Raw genomic sequence first — 23,882 nt, 5'->3', positions numbered from 1 at the left:
AATTTTTTCTAATTGACTCTCAAATTGTGCATGACAATGGGTAATTTGGAAAGAGGAGATACAATTATTCGAGCCTCACGACTCGTTTTTATAGTTACCGATTGTCAACAACTATAAAAACGAGTCGCGAGGCTCGAATAATTGTATCTCCTCTTTCCAAATTACCCATTGTTATGCACAATTTGAGAGTCAATTATGGAGAATTTACTGTACACTCGATGAATTAGTAATATGAACTAACGAAGCTCTATTCCTCGCAATTTGTATAGAAATAAATCAACATTGGAGGTTCGCTGTCGTCTGTATTGAATGATATTATTAATCGTCCTAGCGTTTCTACAATTTTGGAAACAAATCCATTTAGTGATTTTACGTGATATCTACTTAAATATTATAACGGAAATAATACCACACAATATTGATAAAATTACAGCGGATGGTTTAAAAATATCATTTGATATTATTCGAAGCAATCGACCACTCATTTTATGCAAACTTCTCTATGGTAGGGCAACTCCATGTCGCGGAACACCTTATGCAAACATTTACTCATACATATGCAAATGGCAGAAAGTGTGTTCGTATCGATACAAGTACAGAGGACACGGTCGAGTCATTTAACCGGGAAACAAGGGTCTGATGTTACAAGGCCGGAATTGGTACACAAAATGAACGGAACCAGAGTTGGGAGAATATCGTAGACAGAATATTATCGGTTCATTATACCGCAACTTCGCGAAGGTCTGGCGCATTTACAGTAAACCGAATAACCGCCCCGCAATTCGATAAATTTGACTAAGCTATTGGATCGCGTGCACAAACGAATCAATAATGCTCCTGTGAAGCAAAAGAATCCTAGGATTAAAGAGAATAAGTGCGAGTACAAAAAATGAACGTCTCGCGAAACCTAGAGGTAACTATAACGATGCTTTCAGATTATAACAAAAGTCAAACAGTGCACAAATTAAAAGAATTTAACAATATGGACTCCAACTTATCAAAAATTATTAAATGAAGAAGCCAATTTCTGTTTTGTTCGTATTTCTTCTAATTAATTTAGACAATTTTTATTTTGCGTAGAAATTGTATACAAAGAGTTAGAGAAAACTAATATAGACAATATTATTATAACGGCAGTATAAAAGATTCAGTGTGCACGTAAGTTACCGAGAGCTACATTCAAGAAATTTTCGTTACAGGCTCAGATCAAAACGTTGAAAAAACGTGAGATTTTTATTCCTTTCGTCATACCAAGTAATAGGAAAATGTAAAACGGTATTTTAGTTAATGTACAATAAACTAATCACTCTAACATCTTCAAATAGTTGAAGTTATTCAGACTTAAAAAAGTTGTAACCTTTTAAAGGATATTACGTATATTGTCCCCCACTGTAGGTACGCATCCATAACGATGTAGCGCATGCCTCTTCAAATTGGACAATACACAGCGGAGGATAGCGTAATTGCAATGTGGTTGTAACGTCAATGAATGAATACAAAGAGCGGTGTTGTGAAAGAAAGGTTAGAGGAGGTTTAACCCACTATGGTCGACTCTAGCTCGACATTGACTCTTTTGTATTAATACTAATTTATTTTGCTCATCTACATTATATGCGTGGATAGTGTCATAATTAAAAAATCAAGGTTACATTCTGGAGATACGATCGAATTCTATTAGGTGACAGGCTATCACTGATACCACATTCTGGAATAGAAGGGAGGAGAGATTGTCGACTGCAAAGGGTTCGATCGAATAAGGTTGACAATTCTGTGAAATATTTACAAAATATTTACGTACCTGCGTAAGTTGTTCTATCGCAGCCTCAGTTGCAAGCCTGGCCAGACCTTCCTCGTACCTCTCCAGGGCCGTCAGTTTGAGCAGCAAGTTTTGCAGCAACGCCGAAACTTCCTGCCTGGCCGCAGCGTCGACCGCAGCGACCTTCTGCGTGATGGATCTGACGTGGCCCATCACCCTTTCGTCCCGGAAATCGTACGGAAATGTTTCTGTCCATTCGGCGAGTAACTGCACCAGTCGTGGAACGAAACGCTGCAGACGTTCCTGAAGCAGATCAATTTAACTCTTCCTTCTTCTACGTTTTTAATCAGTTCATTATCGCCGTTCGTTTTACTTCGCGGTTCGGACTGGAGGAACCGGAGGACCGAAGGGATCCACCCTCTAATGCAAGCTCAATTTCATATGCATGCAATACAAAAGTAATACGAAGTTACAATAAGTTAAGTTGAAATAACTTCGAGTGCGAATGGTTGGAAATAATAAGAATTTTTCGTTTGAGTTTGAATAAAAATGTAGATCGTCATCTTCAGTGTACTCTTATGATTACTTCAGCTGTACAAGATCTGTTAAAAAAGTAACCGAACTTGTTGAATTACGTGGGAATACAGTATCATAAAAACATGCGATTTTCAGCTTTGGGTGCAGTATAACTTAGCAAAGAATCTCTTAATTTCGTTTCATGATTCACTGCTTAGTTCTCGTGTTATCGTTGCCTGAAGTAAACATAATCCGTCTCGTTTGTCGAATTTTGTGATGGAGAATTTACGGGAATTGCGGTATTTTTTAAATGTATTTGTATATATATATAATATCTTATTGAATCTAATAGTCGTGAAACTTGATCTGCGAATAGATAAGCAGCTGATGTAAGAGCAAGTAGTTCACACCATAACTTGTACTGCTTAAAACGTATGTATTTAATAAACTCAGGTTGACGGTAAAAAGTGTATTATTGACTCGTGCATACTACTGCACAGTATTAAGCAGGAAGATAAGTACACTAGCAATGCATACTTGTCACCCATATTTTCGGAATTTCTAAGCACAAACTAGTATGCACGACATAGAAATAAAATATAGCATACTAATATTCTGCTAGTGGTCTGTCACGCGCTTGACACGAAGCTACCCTAGAGACACCGCAGCTATTTCCCGCTGTCACCCGAACATAGCGATAGTAGCTAGCTAGCTACCTAGCTAGTAACAATACCCAAAACCGCAGACATCAAAAGCTGTAGCATTGTGCTAAGTATTTTCGGTTGAAACCAAATCGTCGCTGCTTAAGCGGTAAACTGTACCGAAACGAAACAAAAAAGGCTGAAGGTATTCACCACGGAACCAAAGACACGGGACACGTTCGGCGGCTAGTGTCGACGTAACAGACGCACCGACGCGTTGTTCTTTCCGATTCCATTCGACGATAAAACGGGAGAAAAACAACCGGAAAACAAAAACGAAACAGAAAAAGGATGGACAAAGTAGCGCGGGCCGAAACTGAAAAAAAAATCGAGAAAGGACTGGTGGGGTGAGAAAGGAGCAGCAGGAGGAGAAGGGGTTGCCGAGCTGGAAATTCATTTGCGAGCGAGACTTTTCTGGCCTGGATACGCGTGCTCGTTATTACAACGTGGAACAAGGGCGAGCGTGTGCCGGGATGATTCTCCGAGGGGGTGAATGCAAAAGGGGGTCGAGCCTGCGAGACGATGAAACGATAATGCACGCGGTGGCCGTAAAGTGCACGCCCGGAAGGCTCTCGGTGAGCTTTTGTGGGACGCGGGATTCGTGGCTCACCTTGCCACCCTCTCCATTCAGGTTTTGCTGATGCTCGCAGAGGGCGCAGACCTCGCCCAGGAGCTCGTGCGGCTTGATGAAGAGCCTGGCGCTCAGCAAAAAGGCGAAAAGGTACGCCCGATCGGGATAATATTCCTCGGTGGGCACCATGTGCTGCACCAGGGCTTCCAGGGAGCCCGAGACCAGGTTGCCGTCCCTGTACACCAGAGCCTGAAACGAAACACGAAATTGGTTAATTGATAGAGAGTGTTTTAAGGGATTTGGCTCGCTGCTTTCGGCAGCAGGAGCTGCAACGAACGCCGGCTTATGTGCATTGTGCATGCACATGCCGTTACTGCGTAACGACTATTCGAACCGATCCTCGAATAATCGGATCTCGATCTTCCAGGGCGTGATCGTGCGTGAATTATAAAAATGTCTGTCGGTTTCATTAAGGCGTCATACGATTATTTGGAGAGGTAGAAAAATCTGTCATGGCATATTTTTTTCTGGAAAATCGTTGCACTTCGATCATCCGTCGTTAGTGTATCGTGAAGAGTACGTTTTCCAATACAAATCTGTATTTTTCTTTGTTCCACTGTCAAAAATTTAACAAATGTTACGAGAAGAAAGACACAGAAAGAATTTATGAAAAAAGAAAACAGATAGTCACTTCATATCTTTTGTGCTTCGGCTTTTATACGAATTTGGTGGCCAAGGGGCACATCAATCAACGATTAGCATTTGTCGCTACGGAAAGTCAATGAAAACTTTTCAAGGGTAAAAATGTTCAAAAACCAAATTTACTTGGTTATAGAATGTTTTAAATTCGGTCGTGCTAAGTGTACTGAGTTTTCAGGATGAATTAAAGCATATGTTTGAAGAAACTGTATGCGCTTGTAAAGATAGTGATGTAAACAATAATTTTTTTCTGGCTTATTTCGAGTACCAAGAGTCAGAAAAAATCGCAAAAAATATTTATTTTTCAATTTGTCGAGCAATTTCACATGTAATACAATTAAATGTGGGAAAGAGCATCGTTAATGAAATTTGAAAGGCAATATCTTTCTTGCGCCAATGTGCGCCAATGTGCGAGTGTGAAAAACACGTTTGTAGGTATCTAAGTTAACAATAAATGCAAGGTTCAACTACGTCGACCTGCGACCCTAGGTGTTATCTCATAAAATGTCGGTAAGCAACTTCGTCACCGAGGAGACTCAAGAAGCAAGAAACAAAGACCACCGACTATACAGAAGAGATCACGTTCGCAAAATCTCGAGAAATACAGTGATGTCTCTCCAATTGACGCCCAGATTGATCACAAAAACGGACAATATGGGAAGAGGAGATACGATTATTCGAGCCTTGCGGTTTATTTTTATAGTTATAAATTGTCCATAATTATAAAAACGAGCCGCAAGGCTCGAAAAATCGTATCTCCTCTTCCCAAATTATCCAATTTAGTGGACAATCTGAGCGTCAGTAAAGGAGACATTACTGTAACACGAATGAAGATGTTTTCAATTTCCTTTTAGTTTCATCGGATCCCTATGTGAATAAATTTTGTTGAGAACTAAAAACAAAAAACAAGTTACATTTTGACAAAGAAGTCGAAGCCCTACTCTGTTGTAAATTTTGATAATGACTTAAATTATTTAATTTTAAATTACATGAAATTATTATTTTTTAAATTAGATAGTTATTTTTTATTGAAAGAAATTATTACTTTTTATTAATTTTAATTTGGATTTAATTATATTTTATTTTTAATTTAATACGTGTCAAATTTATTATTTATTATTAATTTATCATTTATTTATTATTCTTCGTGATCCACAACGGTTACAAAGACACTTTTTGTCGAGATTTTCTCCAAAATAGAGGTTTCCTAGGGTTTTAGCCGTTTTTGGCTTCCTCAGACCACTGTGCGCAGTAACAACACAGATGCTAGACGATTCAGTCTTTTCGAAGCAAGGTAGGGATTTAACGAAGTATACTGTATTGCACACGAAACGAAGTTTGCAAAATGAATCGTATTAAATCGGATATCTGGATAAGTTTGAGAAATCAAAGTGAAACTCAGTGATTTGTTCTGCACGGAGTCAAACCGATCGATTCGTTGGCAAATAAATCGACGTTTTAATCCAGCCAGGATATCCGATCTCCGGAGATTCGTTTTCGTCTGTCGTGGTTAAATAAAAAAAGTCAAGGATTAATCAGAATCAGTCGATTAGAGGCAGATGACGTTGCAGAACCGGCACTCGACGCGACCGCCAGCAGGATCAGAAATCTTTCGGGATACCTGCCAAATTCCAATACCGTGGAAGATGAATTCTGTGGATTCATGGTGTACAATAGTCGAATTTCTATTTACTCGCGGCAAACAGAACACGGATCCGTCGACACGTTCAGATGCTGTACGAGCGCGAGAACCGCAAAATAGTATTCGGATTTCGTGTTCAAAATACATAAATCAGTTCTGTTTTCAAAACTGGAACGTTTGTTAAAACGTGTAGTTTACACTTGTTTGTTTTTCAATAGAATATAGCTGAAACCATAATAGCCATTCACTCCACTTCTATGTTGTAAATCTGAAGTAATGGAAATGGGTGGATAGCTATTATTGCTAAATTGCAGATTTTTACACATGTACGAAACATATAAATTTTGAAAGTGCTGGAATACTGCTCCAATAACAAATATTAATGGCACCTATACTTTATTAAGCAATATTTTTGTTGACACTTTATGTTTATTTCCGTTCCTATAAACCTAGTAGAATTGTACCGTCAGATATCTAGTAGTTCTACAAAATATTTGAATACTCTCTTTCTCTCTCTCTCTCTCTCTCTCTCTCTCTCTCACTCTCTCTCTCTCTCTCTCTCTCTCTCTATGTTTCTGATTTCCGAAAATTTGGGTTGATATTTAAAACAAATCGTAAGACCTGTACTGAAAAAACCTGTACTTAATTTAAAAGCGAAATTGGACCGACTTTAAAAACGTGGGAAAATTTTTTCATGCCTAAATCTGCCAGGAATTCAGAGTTTGAAGCTTTTCCTCTACAACAACCCCCAAAATTTGAATTAAAACTTCCTTTGGCGGATGTATACGAAAAAAATGGGGAACAAGTTCGTTCATGCAAAGCGTATTTCATATTACTATAAAAGTGGTAGAAATGGTCAATGCTCAATAAAACGACCAAAAAGGCCGTATACATAGATTTTGCTTTCCGAATTCATCATTCTATATGCCATATTCAACTTTTCCAAATACATTCTTTTATATTCAGCTTTTGCAAATCAATACGTTTTTTGTCAATCGAATCCATTTTGTGGGTGTCTCCAGAGTGAAATAATATTAATATAACTTCAAATATGGATAAAGAAAATTACTGGGATTACTGTACACATTGAATAGAAAAAATCTCACGAACTATAGGTAGCTTTGAATAATGCAAGCCTCCACAAGATCCATTATTATTTTTACGACCTTCAGCAGTGACCCAAATAAAATTATTTCAAAAATTCAATTCCATGAAAATAGTATTTTTTTCGCGAATGTTATTAAGCATTTTGATGCAACTACTACTTGTACAGATTGTCATAATTCTTGTATGAACACGGATATATATATAAAATTACCACATTTTAAGTTCATTATTACATACATTTCAGAACAATAAATTTATTCATTGGATTTCATTTATATTAAAATAGTTTAAGAAAACAAAGTAGAAGAATTTGATTCGCAAAAGGTTTGATCTGCGAAAGGTGAGTACAAATGAGATAAATATGATTTGAGAAAAGGTGAATGTAATTTGCAAAAAGAATGAACTACGAGTGCGAAACCTATCATAAATAATAAATATACACCAATAAATGAAAATAAATACCAAGCTTTATAAACTGCGTATGCGAAACTTTAATTGCATTTTAAAATGAATACGTTATATTAAGAGCTAAATATAAAATTTATTCTTCTCCTTCACTAAAATAGAATAATCTTCAATCCAGAAAATTTAAACAAAGACATTCCTGGAGATAACTGTCGCAGTGTTACATTATTGATTGAAATGCAAATCGTTGGTGAAAGCAATTCGAAAGCTTTACATATTCATATCCTTATTTAAGCGTAACAATTAAAAATGCAATTAATGCGACTAATTACCACGAAATTATCAAATGTTATTCCTTCGCAAATGACTATCTTGTCGAAATAATATTGCCCGTCAAGTTAATACCTTATTCGTAAACATATTTATTACATCAGCACTCTTAAATGATTAATATGTGTCATCAATACATGCCATAATACTCGGTATAACTGCAGCGAAAATGCGCGGTAATTTGATAACGGAGTTAAGCCGACATTTCACGCGGAACGATTTAAATTTCATGTTGAAAAACTGATATTTACACGGTGTATTATTCGCAGTAGATAAGTAAAAAACACTAAAACTTAACTATCGTGATACATTTAGCAAAAATCGAACTAGAATAATCAGAACGTTTATTGCGACCGTTAGAATTGAAATAATGTCGGAACATTTTAATAATATTGTTACACCATTTATTTTTATTTAATGCCGATTTCTTAAAATTTCCTCGGAAAATCTTTACTCTCCCCAAAAATCCGCAGTCTAGTCATAACGCTAACGAATAATTACCATTGTTCCACAGTTCCACCCTACACAGAAAAACGCTTTCTTAAATTTAATTATACTGCTGATTTAATAACACTTACACCGTGTTACCGATACATTTTTACATAACAAGACCGAATTATTAATTACTCACAGCGTCTGTAGTCAATATTTTTACACTGGAAAATTCCAGGAAACAATAGATAAAGTGGAACATCATTCGTGTTTCCATGTTCCAAGCCTAATGGAGTAGCTTTTCCAGCAATAATGACACGAAATCCGTCTGTACATCAGAGAGAAAAATGTGTCTACAAGTTAGGACAACCTGGAAATTCCGGGGATCGGTGAAATATGCTCGAAACCATGAATGAACGACCTACCTATTGTCGACTTCGTTAATTCACGCGAATGTTTCGCCCTGTTCCAGCAACGGGCCGGAAACTCTTTCAAGTTGCTACGTGTACGAAATTAGAAATTCGTTTCGAGGGTCTACGGTCGAATGCTCAGAGCTTTCGGGTTGTCCCCGCAGCAAAGTTTGTGCCTCTGCCTTGTTAAATCTGCGAGCCATTAAAGTTGCGCCGACCGGTAAGCCCGCACAACTCGCCGAGGATTCAAATGGCTTAAACTTATCGCGGGCTAATACAGTATTGACGAGATAGAATTCCTGCATCGTAAACTTGCCACCGGCAGAGGACACGTCCATCCCCTATGGGCTGAGCTTTATGAAAAACTTGTCCAGTTTCCCTCGAAATTTCCCTGCGACCGCAGTTTCCACCAGCTTGCGCCCGTGTACGCGAACGGGGCCTCAGTTCTCTAAGAAAATCCTATTCCCATTAGCCGTGTTCCCTGATAATGGAGTCACTATTTTGTAACAGGATAGTCACTGCGAAATTGTTTAATAGAATTGCGTCTACTTACAATTATAGGAAGTTTCGGGCGAACATTTTAGAAATTTCCTTAACAGAGGAAAGAGAACATAATCAAACGAGACTTTATAATCTATTTTAATAAATCCTCATTTTACTACAAAGTAACCATTTTTATTGACAATTAAACGTTGTTTGCATTGATCTTAAGGAACAGAAGCCAAATAGAAATTTCCCTCCTCTTTTAATGATTTCTATACTGTTTACTGTTAATTTATATCTACCAAATTTTATCATAAATACACGAAGTCCGCAATCTACTGATAACAAATACCTTCCTGAATAATTTGAGTACATTCTCTCGTTATTTATATGGGTTCCTTATCGCGTTTCTTGCATGGTATAGAGTTTGAAGAACCATTTCATGATAATTTTAGTATATCATCATTCAAGGTACATATAATGTATACTTTTCTCGTGAGGTATCAAGTTATAATTGTTAATTACAGGCAAGCTACGTTCCACGTGGTATATCTGGAATATGATTTCATGCTTCACGGTTAAGGAATCGAAGAAGCTGCCGCAGCGTTTCCACTAAAAGAAGCACAAACTTTAAGACACGACATCGCGTCGTTTCACAGTACGAAATTTTTAAAGCTTCCCGAGAAACGGGCGAATAAGTGAACGCAATGGTTTCCTTGGGAAAAGGGAAACAAAAATGAATCTATTACAGAAGATAGTTTCTGAGGCTGAAAGAATTTTATGGTAAAGAAAATGTGCAATATAATAATATGCAATATATAATATAATGTGCAATATTTGAAATAAAATAATTTTATGAGATATTCACACCAACCTTGGTGTCGTTATTAAAAAAATCTCAGTTTTATATACCCCGCAATTATTAGGAATTTCGTGTTGTGCTCGGGTTATTTGCATATAATCTAAATTCTGGGCAGTTTATTCATCAGAATTGCAGACTAGAGAACTTCTAATTTCGGTTTGGTATAAGCGTGACGCGATACAATCGTGATTTAATCACAGCCGCAATATAAAGATTGCGTAGATACTCTTGCCATAAAATGAGAAAACGTGAATTGAATAAAACACTTAAATCGCGCGCGAATTAATATAAAATCTACATCGACCCAGAGCACAATAGGAGACCAACCACGGAAGGAGACCGTTTCGTAAATATTCACCGTACATACAGACTGAATTTGCAACAATAAATGTCCAAGATTTACAAAACATAAAACAGATCATATCAACATCTACAATTTTCGTTCTACACGTTTTTTGATATAATCAACAATCCGGAAAACAATAAACAACAATTTTGAAATAATTATCTCAACATTTAAAGATTTCCTCGTTATTTAATCGCGTTCAAATTTTGCACAACCAATTTCCTTGTTAACTGGAACTATTCTGGGGATGCCGCTAGAGAGATTTTCCACCTCGAGCGCTATATACAGCCGGCCTAGCGGACAATAAAAAAAAAGAACGCGTAAGAATGAATTTCAATTTCGTCAAATGGTTTTTCACCGACATTCTCTTCGCCGACCACGAAGAAGAACTGCGAAGCAGAAGCGTCTGGAGCTCTGTTTTGTCGGCGGGATCGATGTCGTAAAGAAAAACAGCCGGCTAAGCTCGCGGAAACGCGGACGTCCCGGTGACGGCGGAATGTTTTATAACAAGTGGACTCCGTGTTTTCTTCGCTCTGGCCACCCTCCTCGCGAACCATCTCTACGGCTCTGGGATACACGCGACCCTCCCTTTTTTTTCCACGGGGAAACCGCGCGCTGGCTTGAAATGCTGAATGCCCGCAATTGTTACGGCGACGACAAAAGTTTAGTTAAAACGCGGAGACCCGGTTTCGCGGATTTGTTTTCCACCTTCCTTTGCCGGTGATTCGCGATTAAACGCACGTCGCGATTGTTCGGAGAAACGGCTTCGGAAAGAGCCACCCCCACCCCACTCTCTTTCACTTTAAACCCCGTGCTTTCCACCCTTCGTTGGCAGAACGGAGTGTGTTCCGAGCGCGCTGCGGCAAAGCTCGGTCGCACAGAGCGATTAGAGGAAGAAGCCGGAACGCAACGATTGTTCTTCAAAGTACAGAACTTTGGAGGACCTGGGGAGGGACGCTGAATGGAAAAGCGGCGCGACTGAATGCCGCGAAATGAATTTTTGTGGAATTAAAATCAGCCGTTAGCGGAAATGAGTTGGTAAACTCTGCGGTATCGCCGGGGCGTGTGATTTCGCATTAAAGGCAATTCTACGTGAGGAAAGCTAACAAAAACGATAACGGACGACGATACTAAATAATTGAAAATCTATTCTGACAGAGTATTAGGATCTACATACATACAACTGGTAAACAAAGTTTCGCAGGTCGCTAATGTTTATTGCGTTTTTATTGATAAATAATAAAAGTGGCAAATAAAATATTAAAATCAATTGTTCTTACTTTGCACGTGAATAATAAGGCGATACGACTTGGGCAGTTCGATTAAATAGAAGCAAGTGTATTAAGTACGTTCCTTTTTTTTACAAATTTCCTTACAATTATATTATTATCACAGATAAATAAGTAATTAGTAGCTGTCTCACAGATCGGCAATAGTAGTTAAGCGTTAAAACGTAATAACTTTGACATACATAACTACAAAATGACTAGGATACTTCATTTTTAATTGTGTTGCCACTTGGAATGACAAAAAAAATTTTTAGATCTCGTTTTTCCAACTTTTTCCTCTGAGCCTGTAATGAAAATTTAAAAAAATGCGTTTTGTAGACTGCAAAAAATCTCGAAGTTTTGACATCTTTCAACGCCCGTAGCTTGACTCTGCGAACAAACGAGATGGCCGTAAAATTTATCGATTCAAAAGATACTAAAAGTATATTGTGCCCGTTTTATCCCGTCGGAACACTCAACGTCTAATTTCGCGAGAATAAAAGGTACACTCTGCCTATAAAGGGAGAACGGCAAGGAAACAATGGCGAGGAAGTCGTCTTAATTAGTGGACACCTATAATCGAGGGGCGACGATTTCCCTTTTAAAGGGGCAATAAAGCAAACGACTGGAAACTTTCCTTCTAGAAATCGTCTGGATATTTCCGCCATCGCTGTTGTTTCGTTTCGGCTTCTTATTATGCTCCATTCCTTTGTGCTTTTTCCTTCACAGTTTTCCTTTCCTTTCAATCTAAATCGAGCAATTCCATCATATTTCTAATTATTCTATCAGGAAAATTCTCTAATAATTATTCGTATTTCCTGGCTCGAGAAAAAGAATCGCACTTTCTGTTTTGTTAACTGCAGTTTTTATGTGTCCATAACGACTCGGCTTAAGTATATGCTGTGGCATAAATGATTGGGGCGCCGTCCTACGTTCTTCAATTTCCTGATAAATAAATTTCGAAGATTCGTAAAGAATTGTGGAAAATCGAAGATTGTGAAAAGATTGTGCAAAGAAGGTGATCAACAATCCAAAGCACAACTGAAAAATCCGAAAGCATTGAAACAATGCAGGGTAATACAGCATCGTGGTTCTCCGCGGAAACTTTCTGTTCTACCAGAATGCAGAACTTTCTTCGTACTTTTAAAAAGTCTAACGACGACTCTCCTCCTGAAGAAGCCACGGAGATTCAAGAAAATAATGACGAAATGCATTCTACAACTGTTTGAGAAGTCCTACTTCGTTGATCTAAGTAACAATCCTGTTGGAAAGAGTCTTTGGTATTGTAATCACCAGAGAACAATAGAGATGTAAATATTAATCTCAATTATTCACTACAAAATCTACATACTGTAAAGATATACAGTAAATTCTTCTCAATTTTCCTTCAGTTTGTAAACAAAATTGGACAATTTGGTAAGAGGAGGTACGATTATTCGAAGCTTGCAGCTCATTTTTATACTTGCCGATTGTCAACAATTATAAAAACGAGGTATATACAAGGCTCGAGTTATCGTATCTAAGATTCTGTTCACATTTGACCAAATTTTAAGCATTCGAGAAAATGTAGGTATATATACAATAAATATTTTTCTAAGAAATTATTACAATCGCGGAAGTTCTAATCATTGTAACACGAACGAAGGTTTTATCGTAAACACGGTTTGTACAGGTGTAAATCAGTGAATATGAATAAATTTATACAGAAGCGTACAAAATTATCATTTTGTTATATTACTATTTATGTTTAACGAGTGATTTTAAAGTTAGTTTACGAAACATTTATTAAAAGAGATGTCATTAGTTTCCCCTATCATACAACAAAGAAAATGATACGTCAAGGGTTTATATATGCATTTTTTTATGATTGCATATACATTGGTATTGTTGGTATTTATTGGTATCGACTCGCGTCGATTGGCTTCTAAACTCTCCACACATCAGAGTCTTAGGAGGAAAAATGCCGGATAAACTATGAAGCGAAAACTCAAGAACCAAGAAGATCGGTACATAATGAGTGATCGCAAAATAATGAAGAATCTTCGAGAGCGCTGAGGGTCGAGCGAAATTTATCCAAGCTGATGGAATCCATTAGAGTCCGCGCACTTTTTATTTCCAAAGACTTTCGCGATGTGGAACAGATGTGCACGAAGGGCGAATGTGAAAAGCTGCCAAGCAAAACGAAGCGACTCGTGTTTGAAAGGAATTAATTGGTCACGTAACACGCCGGTCAAAGGAGAAACTGAAGCTTCTTCGCCGTTAAATAAAGGCACGTTCCAAACTACATGGATGTAGCGTTTAGCGTTTCGCGACTCAACAAAGGTGAGAAAACTGAAATGCGAAATGCGAACGTGAACGATGGATGCCGGGTTTTCGATCGACGCGACACGCCGTGCGTTCGAAATAATTGCTAAAAAAGTTCCCTCACGGGAGTCGAATTACCAGCGGCGCGAGTTGTAGAAAATTGAATAAATTCTGAAATTTTTTCGGATAGTGAGGCGGACGGGGATTAAATAAAATTTTCCCTGTCTTTCGGGCGCAGTTAAATCGCGCCGATTCCGATCGGAACTTTGATTACGTAGGATAGTGGAGTGAATCCTGCGATATAGTTTTACCGAACGGTGCGACGTCTGTTTAGGAATAATGACTCAGTTTCGTTACCGCGTGCTGGCCCATTGTCGGCCCACTGCCATAAAGTCCCATTATGCGGTTAGGATGATAATGCGATAATAAAATTAACAAAGCAAGGGTGTTGAGAGGAAACATCGCGTCATATGCATGGGCGATGTATTCGGAGTATCTCGACCAAATCTGATGGGAAATAAAATCAGATCAACGAAATATATTAATATTCCATTGAATGGTAAATGGAACTGCTGTATAAATTAACTCTAAGCGAATAAAAATTATTTTACACGAAATTTACTGATTTATTGACATGCACATATCTCCATGCAGACACGGAGATATTATAGCAACCAAAAGACATTATTTGAAAAAGCTATAGTATTAGTAGCTTATATACATACATACATACATACATACATACATACATACATACAAACATACATATATATAAAAGACAGTCGATTTTAAAGATCGATAATTCTAAGAAAATGCCTTTTTGGCCCTTTTAGCAAATAAATCACCTTTTTGAAATGCCGATAACAGGGAGATCACTTAGACGTGAAATTTCTGCAAAAATTCGACATAACCAAGTAAAAAAGAACCTTAAATAAGATAAATAAATCTGTAGTTGATACGAATGAATAAACCACAGGTCGACACGTGATCATTTAAGCAATCAGATTGTGAATGATTAAAAATCCTACGTTCCATATTACTCGACCTAACAACGTCCCTAATATTTATTTATATAGCTTCATTCCTAATGCAACTATTTAAAAATAAAACTGCATACTAATAATAATTTGGTCTCTGAGCCCACTCCTTCTCTGACGTATTTTGCAGCTAGAATCTTACAAAACGGATTCTTACGAAACATTCTTTGCAGATGCTAATCCAGTGCAGGAGAATTTACGATAGGCTTAGAGAAACGCATGGTCCAGAAACATGTCAGAGCTGAGTTTGCAAACGCTCCATCAGCGATTACAATCGTGTGCGTGTGCTTGCAGGCGTGGAAAGATTGTAAACTTTAGTAGCACCCTGATCCCATCACTGACCGAAGATATAAAAAGGGACGCGATTTATTTGCGTTTCGTCTTTTATCGTTCACCAGCGTAGAAGGAGTTCTACCAGATGCACCGTCGTCCATAAACCACCGTTCGACCGAGTGTTGAAAATCTCTATGTAGCAATCAACGTTTTCCTATTATGTAAAGATACAATTCTCAGTTGAATACTATGTCATTAGAGACGCAAACTTATGAGAAATACTTCTTAGAAACACAAAAAGATTCAATTCTGACCTCCGAACATTTATGGGAGAAATTACGATAGTCTTTAAATTACCATTTTACGCTCAGATGAAAAAGGTAACCCTTCAAATTCGTTATATCGGTATAAACAAGTTTATGCAACTTGAAACCAGGAAATGTCAATTTTTGCGATAAGACATTAAATTTTCTCTGATGCGTGAAGTAAAAGTATATACCAAAGAGATTGCAAGCTATAATAGTAGTAAAGAAGGACATACAAATTATTAGAAATAGTACGCGTGTGAATATAAAAAATGTAATCAGAGAAACATCTAATTAAACTGTAAACTTACTTTCGTCCACATAGATTTATCACTTGCTTCATTGTTTTAAACGAAACACTCATGTTTTCATCCCTTGGTGCAATTCCTTCGTTCTTACTATTTCATATGGCGTACATAATGTGTGAAAAATTAATTACTGTTATAAAATATAGTTCCTCCTTGTAAAACTATGGTGTTTTTGCCTACTACACTGATATTTAAACTTTCTTTCGTTTGCCACCGTAATTATTGGGGAGGTAAACGATACATATCGTCATCAGCCGATGAGTTATGGACGCAACTTCACCGAGCGGTACACGCAAAGGAGATACGCCGGACAATCGCGAGTTTTCAAGATACGATCCCGCCTTTGTCGCGGAAGCTGTTGTCCCATTCGCGATTTCCGTGTCCCTCGTTGCAAATCGAGCGATCGCACCAAGACGAGAAGGCCCCGAGTGGCCCGCGACACAACGCGACGCAACGGACGCCCGTTCCGTTTCAAAGAGGCGAGCCCGTGCCTCCATTCCGGGGAAATTGGATGGAACGAGGGTCGAAGTGATCACGATAACAAATTTCCAGAGGGTGGAAAATACGAAACGACGCCGGCCAGAGATTGCAGTTTACGACCTGCCGAGTGAAAGCATGACTCGAGGAAATTTGGCTCGTGCCAAAGGGCTACTCGCATACCTACCACGTTGCCGCTTTTGTCTGGCGCCATCGTCGTTCTTTCTTTCCTCCGATTTAATGGAATTCCCCATTCCGATTTAATTGACGTTCCCAGGCATTATCGCGTAACGAAGAGTTGTGATTAACGGACGCGTGACATTTGATTAAGCAGAAAAAACCGTCTCTGATTATGAATGCAAATCGCAACATTGTACGACTGCCGTTCAGCACTGTAGAAGTAAAGCTCTTTGCTATCTATTGAGGCTTTATAACTTGATTTCACGATCGTAGGATGAAAGAGAATGCGTGAAATGAGAAATCTGGAATTTACAACGTGTGAAATTAAAAATCTGCAATCTAGAATGTGTGAAATTAGAAATCTAAAAACTGTGTGACGTTTACTCCTTTTTTAAAAATGATTGTATTTTGAAGTGTATGATTCCGATTACTTAAGTTGTGATAGATGGTTAGTGTATGTACGAAAAAGTTCGATTTCTAGATATTTCTAAAAACAAATCGATTCGACCGTAAAAAACAAATCAACATAATCAGGACTAAAAGGAGAAACGTCGAACTGGCTTCGTTTTTTAAAAGTTCAGACAAAAATTTCAAACAGCAAGCAGATGATCCAGGAAGAGAAACTTGATGGTACTTGGAGCATTCAAGCTTTAATACGATATACAGTAGAATTTGAATTATCCGGTCCTTGAATTCTCCATTATCCAAATACGTTTTGCATGCATTCAGTTCAATCTAAGGCAACCCATATGGAATACAGAAAATTCTACAAATTAATAAAGATAAACGTTAATGTCACTTTTTTTTTGCTTAGTCCGGATAACCAAGGTACCACTGTGTCAGCTTTTGATAGTTCCACTGTCAGCTACTTAACACTAGATTTACGGAGCACAAAAAAACAGCGGTTTTATATTAATTTATAAAAGTAACAATAAGACATTTATTCTGATTTTGAACAAGTATTATTACAACATTTGCCGTAAGTCATAAATATATCTTTACGATATGAATAATCGTAAATTAAAAACCCGTCATTTTGACGGGTTCCGTAAATCTAGTATTAAAGATTACTAAATACCTCTGCTCACAATACCCACCTTTCTTTTACGCATTTTCTCTCGAATTATTGTGCTGCAGGAAAGCAATCTCGTGGAAGCCACGGAAATTGGATAATTAATGAGAAATCCGTCAAATTCCACGACAATAAAAAGAAAGCAGAATCTTTGAGAGATGACATTTAATTAGACCCTGTTGTCGGCAGCATTTGCCGAGATCGCGCCAACAAGGGTTCATTATGGCGGGAAAATAAAATCTCTATGTTAGCTGACCCACGCTTTTGACGAAGCTGCGACTCGTGTAAGTCCGTTGCTTAACTCCTAACTTCATCGTTGATAAAGTCAGACCAAGATCGCTATTGAATTCGGGAGAGGCAACGGACAACGGAAGCTGCGAGCATTTTCCAACGCTTTCCATATTATACAGTCTGAAGAAGAGAAGAGAAGAGAAAAAAAGTGCCGAGCAATGCGCTGGGAAAGATGGGTGTTGGGCGGTGGACCACGGGGAATAGAATTCAGAGCTACGCTGGCTGGATCTTTTGTTATATCGCGTCGAGTCTTCCTTTCGTTCCCTTTGTTTTCAACCATGCACGGCCTGACATTGTACTTTCCCTACCATCATCGTGGTTTTTACAGATACAGTACGCCGAAAAAGGTGTAATGTTATATAGTACAAGGTCAAAAAAACCTTAACGACTTTATTGCAACGGATAAAGGTTTATTGGTATTTGAGAAATGTAAGCATTTTTGCTGTTACATATGAAATAATTATGAGATAGTTACACTGTGAAATAATTATCTAATAACTTGTTTGAAAATTACAAAATAGCATATTTTTTAATGGGTTGCTAAGAGAAAGATTGATTTCTTTTTAATAGTTTTGATCAGTCGAGAGTCGAAAATAATATTTGTATATTCTTAAAGTAGTTTAATTTTTTTATTGCTTTGTGTGTCATCTACACGTTCTTTACTTTTGTCTGCTAATAGCTATTAACCTTCTTAGGCAGTTCGTCTTCTATGTGTAATTTGAACTATTCGTATTGTTTTATATTCGTACGAGTATAAAATTCGTATATTCGTATGAGTTATAAAATTTTCTATAATTATAAAATTCAATGTAGTATTCAGTGTCTCTGAACTCTCGTCGTGCGCCATACTTAGTAAAATGTAAAGCATAATCTCGTTGCTGCACGGTCTACTTATGCGAGGAAAGTTTGATGGTTTCCCGTAGAACAATTCATTCTTAATCTCTTACCGCTTCACCTCTATTAACTCTCAGACGTGACCTATAAAAAGCAGAGCTGCCGTAGTATGGAAGTGAAGGAGGAGAGCCAACAGCTTCCAACAAGGTCAGTTAATCAAACTTTAATTCAACAGTCTGTCTTCGCTTAATCGTTGCGTTTTTCATTTCCTCTCGCGATCAGAGACAGGAAATGAACAAATAGGGGACCTTTAATCTCAGATCTCAGAACAAGCATCGAAATATGTTTTACAAAATAGATCGGACTTCGCTACCGACAAATAATTGTCGCAGAAATTGAAATCGGACCTTGGAATGTTATTACGAGAACAATTGCCCTATCGCTATCGCAAGATACGAATTAAGATTTTCAGGCAATAATTCTAATACTCGTACAATTTCAATTATTTTTTAAAATATTCTTTTATCAAGAACGTATAACGATAGCGATAACAAGAACAATAACGATGTTTCAAGAATGCATCAAAATGATTGTACTCATTCCATATTTGATCAATTTAAAATGTGGCATTGCAAATGAAACATACTTGTTGTTAATTCGAAGAATATAACAGACACTGGTAAAGTATTATCTTTATGCAACTATTTCTGAAGGATGTATCAAGGTTGGCAATCGTTACTTTTATTCTGAATGATACCATAACGTGATGGTAATATTTGCTGCAATTTTCTTCAATTCAATAATCATTTTTTTAAATATATGTTAGTCTTTCTTTTACTCCTGATATTTTGACAAAAACGAATGGAGAGCAATTTCAGTTCCACGTAAAACTATCGACTGCAACCTTAACATGCAGAAAGAAAGTTTGAAACGAAGTTTCTATAGTTCACTTCTTGTGCATTCTGTTGTTTCGGTTGTGCTTAGTTGCAGTCTCGTGACTTAAAGAAATTAAACAACAAAAATTCGACGAAATAAAAATGGAGCGTTGGCAGCGCACGTCCACGAATGCTGAGGAGTAAAGACATGGCTAGAAGAAGGCAAAGGATACCGAAGGGAATTAGAGTGTGGTTCGAAGAAGATAAAATGACGGCGCAAGAAAGAGAAGAATTTGGAACGGACCCCGATAAATGTGCCAGATGGGAGCAACGGAACCGAACGAAGCAGGAAAGAACAGCTCAGGGGATCAGAAATAAAAAATTACGAAGAGAAAACAAAAGATTAAGAGAAATTAAGAACTTGAATTTTCCTCGTCGAAGCTGTAAAAAGATTAGGAGACATTAAATTATAAGGATTATAAGGACATTAAATCACAAGGATCTGAAACCTTAAGTTAACTAAGTCCCTAAGTACACGAAGTTTTCGTGAGTTTCGCAAAGGAAGCTCAGAATTACTAATGACTACATTCATTTTTATGATGGAATGTTTCAGACGAGAATGTGCAAGAATCTGTTCAAGAAAAATTCTTGAAGTGTAAAAGTTTTAATTTAAAAAGTGCTTAGAACATATTTTGTTTATTAGTAATAAGCGAGTTCTCAATAATTGTAACAAATATTGAGTACTTTTCAGTCAATGCTATTAGAACAATACTAAACAATTTTGAAGAAAATAATTCAGGTATTGTTCTCACAAGGCAATTTTAAATAATTCAGAGCTCGAAGATTGTTTGTGATTTTCTGATGGAACCTTTTTTAATGCATTAACTAAAATTCTTCTGAACTTTTCAAGCAACTAGTTTTCATCGAACCTGTATGTTTCAAAATATCTGTTTCATAAGAACTCTTTTTAGAAGAAGTATCTAGGGATGACATCCTCTTAGAGAAAAATTCATCACGAACAAATGTCTATTGAAAACAAAAGATAAGGGTGTTAATTTTGTATGGACACTATTTTCAAGAACAAATTCCCAATCCTTAAAAAGGTTAAGAAACTTTGATATGAAGAGAATGGAACCTTGTTGAATGCGTCTCTATAACCGCTGGAAGGCTGCGAGTATAAAAATTCAGGGTTCAAATTATTTTGGTTCCAAAATCTCCTCCACTACCATAATTAGATACAAATTTATTTTTTTATTTTATACAACTTTTTCAAAAGAACATTTTTGATGGCTTTAATCGCTTATGAGGTATACCACTGCAATAGCTGTCTTCTACGCTTTCCTGCAGAGCGAACCCATCCAACAACTACCCTGATCCGTCAACGGTCCCTATACATATATGTACTACGTTTTCTGTAATACCTGGACTCGCGCACGTTTTCCTACCCGAAAAACAAAAGCACATCAAATCCGCAGTGAATCCTGCCTCAGCAATGAATCTTCTGCCAATTATAGCAAAGCAATTTCTATTTTAACCCACGCCAACTGAGCAAGCTGCGTCCGAAAAACGTGCAAGAGTTTAGGTATTACTATACTGTCTTTACACATCAATACGATAATCCGCTCCAAGAGAAGGTCTGCTAGATAGCACATAATTGTTAATGAGGAGTGCTGTATACTTCAGCAGACTCGGAACGAAACGCTTCTCTTCCTTTTCTTATCCTCCATAATTATTTATAGTGTCACTATACTACCATTCGCAACTGAAAATTTTTCAATTTTGTATTATCGCTCGTGAACTGTAAGACGCATGAAGAAAATTGTCAAAAGTATCGTTCGGTAAAAGTAGCATAATTTTTTTAATTCGCAGATTGGAGATCTCCTCGTTGATCCCATCACTAATGACGACAGTAAATTCTCTGTTAACTTAAGAGAACTCGATCAACTGCGGTCAGATTGGTATCTATGACAAGAACAAAAATTAACAATTTTACAAGTGGCATTCAAAGCAAAATAGGGCGGCGGTACGGTACAAAGTCGATTGCGTTGAAGCCGGTCGCAGAAAGAAAGACGGGGCGTAGTAGGGCTCGATTAAAGGAAATAAGTAGGAGCGAAATTTAACGAAAGCGACATGGAAGGAGTGCAGCGTTGGGGAGAGAGCGCGGGAAGGAAGATGGAGACAACAAAGCGCGTCGCTTTGAGCCGCCAACGTCTGCGAGGAACGGCCCTGCGGAAGAATGCCACCGCCTAGTATGGTCGTTGCTGAGAAATTTGGATTGCAATTACGAAATTAGTTTTTCCGTGAGCGCGGGGCGTTCAACCAGTGGCGAAAATAAAACGTCGTCGGATGTGTACGTGCTCGCCACGGGCCGTCGTCGTTTGGTACTTCCGGTCCCCGGCGAATGTCGCCGACTAATTTTCCGGCTGTTCTCGCTGTTCAGGTTATTCTAGCGACGAACTGACTTTACGACGTAATATTCTCGCTTTAAAAAATCCGTCCACATTTACGGATAATTGCATAGAAGATTGCCGACGGAATTTTCGTTGACCGGATTACCAGTGCTATTTTTCTCCTTTCCGTTTTCGTTGACTCAACCCGCGCAGATAAGGATGTACCGCGGCGATGCCGACGAGCATAACAACCACTTCGCAGCGCCTCAACGGAAACGGTGAAATTTGATCTGGTTTTTACATCGCGACCGCATTATGCGCGGTAACTTCAGATTTTTATGAACCAATTCCAGCGGAGAAGAATTAATTCGAATGCTGTTAGCATTATTACGTACTTTGTCATATAGAGGGTGGAAGAGTTTTATACTCAAAAGTTCTTCGATAGAAAAGACACGATACGAAGGTAGCTCGTCGTGTGAAGTAGACTGCGGATTTGTGTGCAAAATAAAAAAAGTGTCTGCATCTATTGCAAGAATCAGGAATTGCTGAGGAACTACGTTCTTTCTTTAAGAAATTTAGAAAGTTGACAATGGTATATTAGTATCGTTCAGTTGTTTAAACTGTGTCACTGTTTTAAATTTCACTCAACTTACTTTCGCCGTGAATGCATGTAATCCGCAATCTAATGTGAAGTCTGCCGAAAAGTTTATGTATTAGAAGAATTTAACAGTACGGTCACATTATGTTCAAAAGCATCAGGAGATTTTAGTAATCATTGCATGTAAATGATTTCGAGACATTTAATTACATTTTTGTGTCTTAGTAAGTCGTTGCAGAGGCGACGATCCAAGAATGTGAACTTCGTGGATACTGAATCACGTTGAACTTAACCATATCTCTATAGGAGTTTCCTGCGTTTCGATTTATCTAGGTACAGCAGTTAGCCGGAAACCGTGCTGACTGTGAAGTTGCACCCTACTTCCCCTTGTTAAACACGTTCACTAATTCCTTAATGGGTGAATTCCTGAGAACATTCGGGAGCCACGAACTTGCACCAGCAATTCCTGCGCTCGCGCGTGCTACGCTGACGATTTACTTATCGAGTAATTGTCGCGATTGTTCAACATCATCCTCGCCTTACCGAAGAAAACGCAAACCGGGGAATAACACCACTAAATAGGGTTTTTCTTCACACAACCGAGTTTCGTTGACACACTCCTCAGACTTAATTAAGCTCGAAATTTTGTACGAAAAAATAAAGTTTGTAGCACTGGTATATTCGAAGTGATACGATAGAAACTACTATGATAACTCGCAAGCTAATCATTTTTGTATCATTAGAACAACACTATACATACGTGTTTATTCAATTTATTCGTATCGGTTTTGTTATCAGAAATTCAACTCCATCTTCGATATTTCAAACAGAAGTGAAATTTTGTCAATCAGTGCACCGAAACTCCAGCTGCATTGCTACAGATAATTGAAATTTAAAATGTCATCAAAAAATATGTATATGGTTCCATTAAAAATTGAGCTTTCCATTGAGCTTTCATGTTCTCTGTTTGTACACATGCGAAAATAACGAACTAATATCAGTCTTTATACGATCGGAAATGAAAGCATTTATTCCACAAAAGTTTTTCGAAGTGATACCTCGATTGAACAATGACTGAACGAAAAAGCTTTCGACAATGATGAAATATTCGAACGGGGTCCCTCTCTTTTTTTCTCTGCCCCAATCTCGGTTCTAGATTACACATAGAATCCATATAACCAGCCCGGGAATTTGCGAAGAAGAGCTCTTTCTGCTGTCTCATATAAATCGATAGCACGGCCCCCAAAAATTACGAAAAGAGCCTACGTCATTGAAAGGGAAATGGAAAAGCCATGGAGAGGAACAGCAGAATATTCGCGTGATGAAGAAGACGTATACAATGACGAGCAATAGTGTGTACGTACAACGCATGTCTCATGAAAATGAAGATCATAATCATATTATCAATTC

General features: G+C 37.8%; 1 protein-coding gene across 1 annotated transcript in view; it reads right to left on the bottom strand.

Moving 5' to 3' along the window:
* The window catches only part of LOC143259730 (uncharacterized), an 801,439-nt gene that overhangs the window by 52,104 nt on the left and 725,453 nt on the right, over positions 1-23,882 (bottom strand). The window contains exons 6-7 of the mRNA XM_076523132.1: positions 3,584-3,793; positions 1,799-2,059 (exon numbers count right to left, since the gene is read on the bottom strand). Of these exons, the coding sequence (XP_076379247.1) occupies positions 1,799-2,059; positions 3,584-3,793 (471 nt within the window). The remainder of the gene's footprint in view (positions 1-1,798; positions 2,060-3,583; positions 3,794-23,882) is intronic.

Source organism: Megalopta genalis, chromosome 6, assembly GCF_051020955.1.
Source record: "Megalopta genalis isolate 19385.01 chromosome 6, iyMegGena1_principal, whole genome shotgun sequence".
Classification (NCBI taxonomy): Eukaryota; Metazoa; Arthropoda; class Insecta; order Hymenoptera; family Halictidae; genus Megalopta; species Megalopta genalis.
This window is presented reverse-complemented; position numbering and strand designations above follow the sequence as displayed.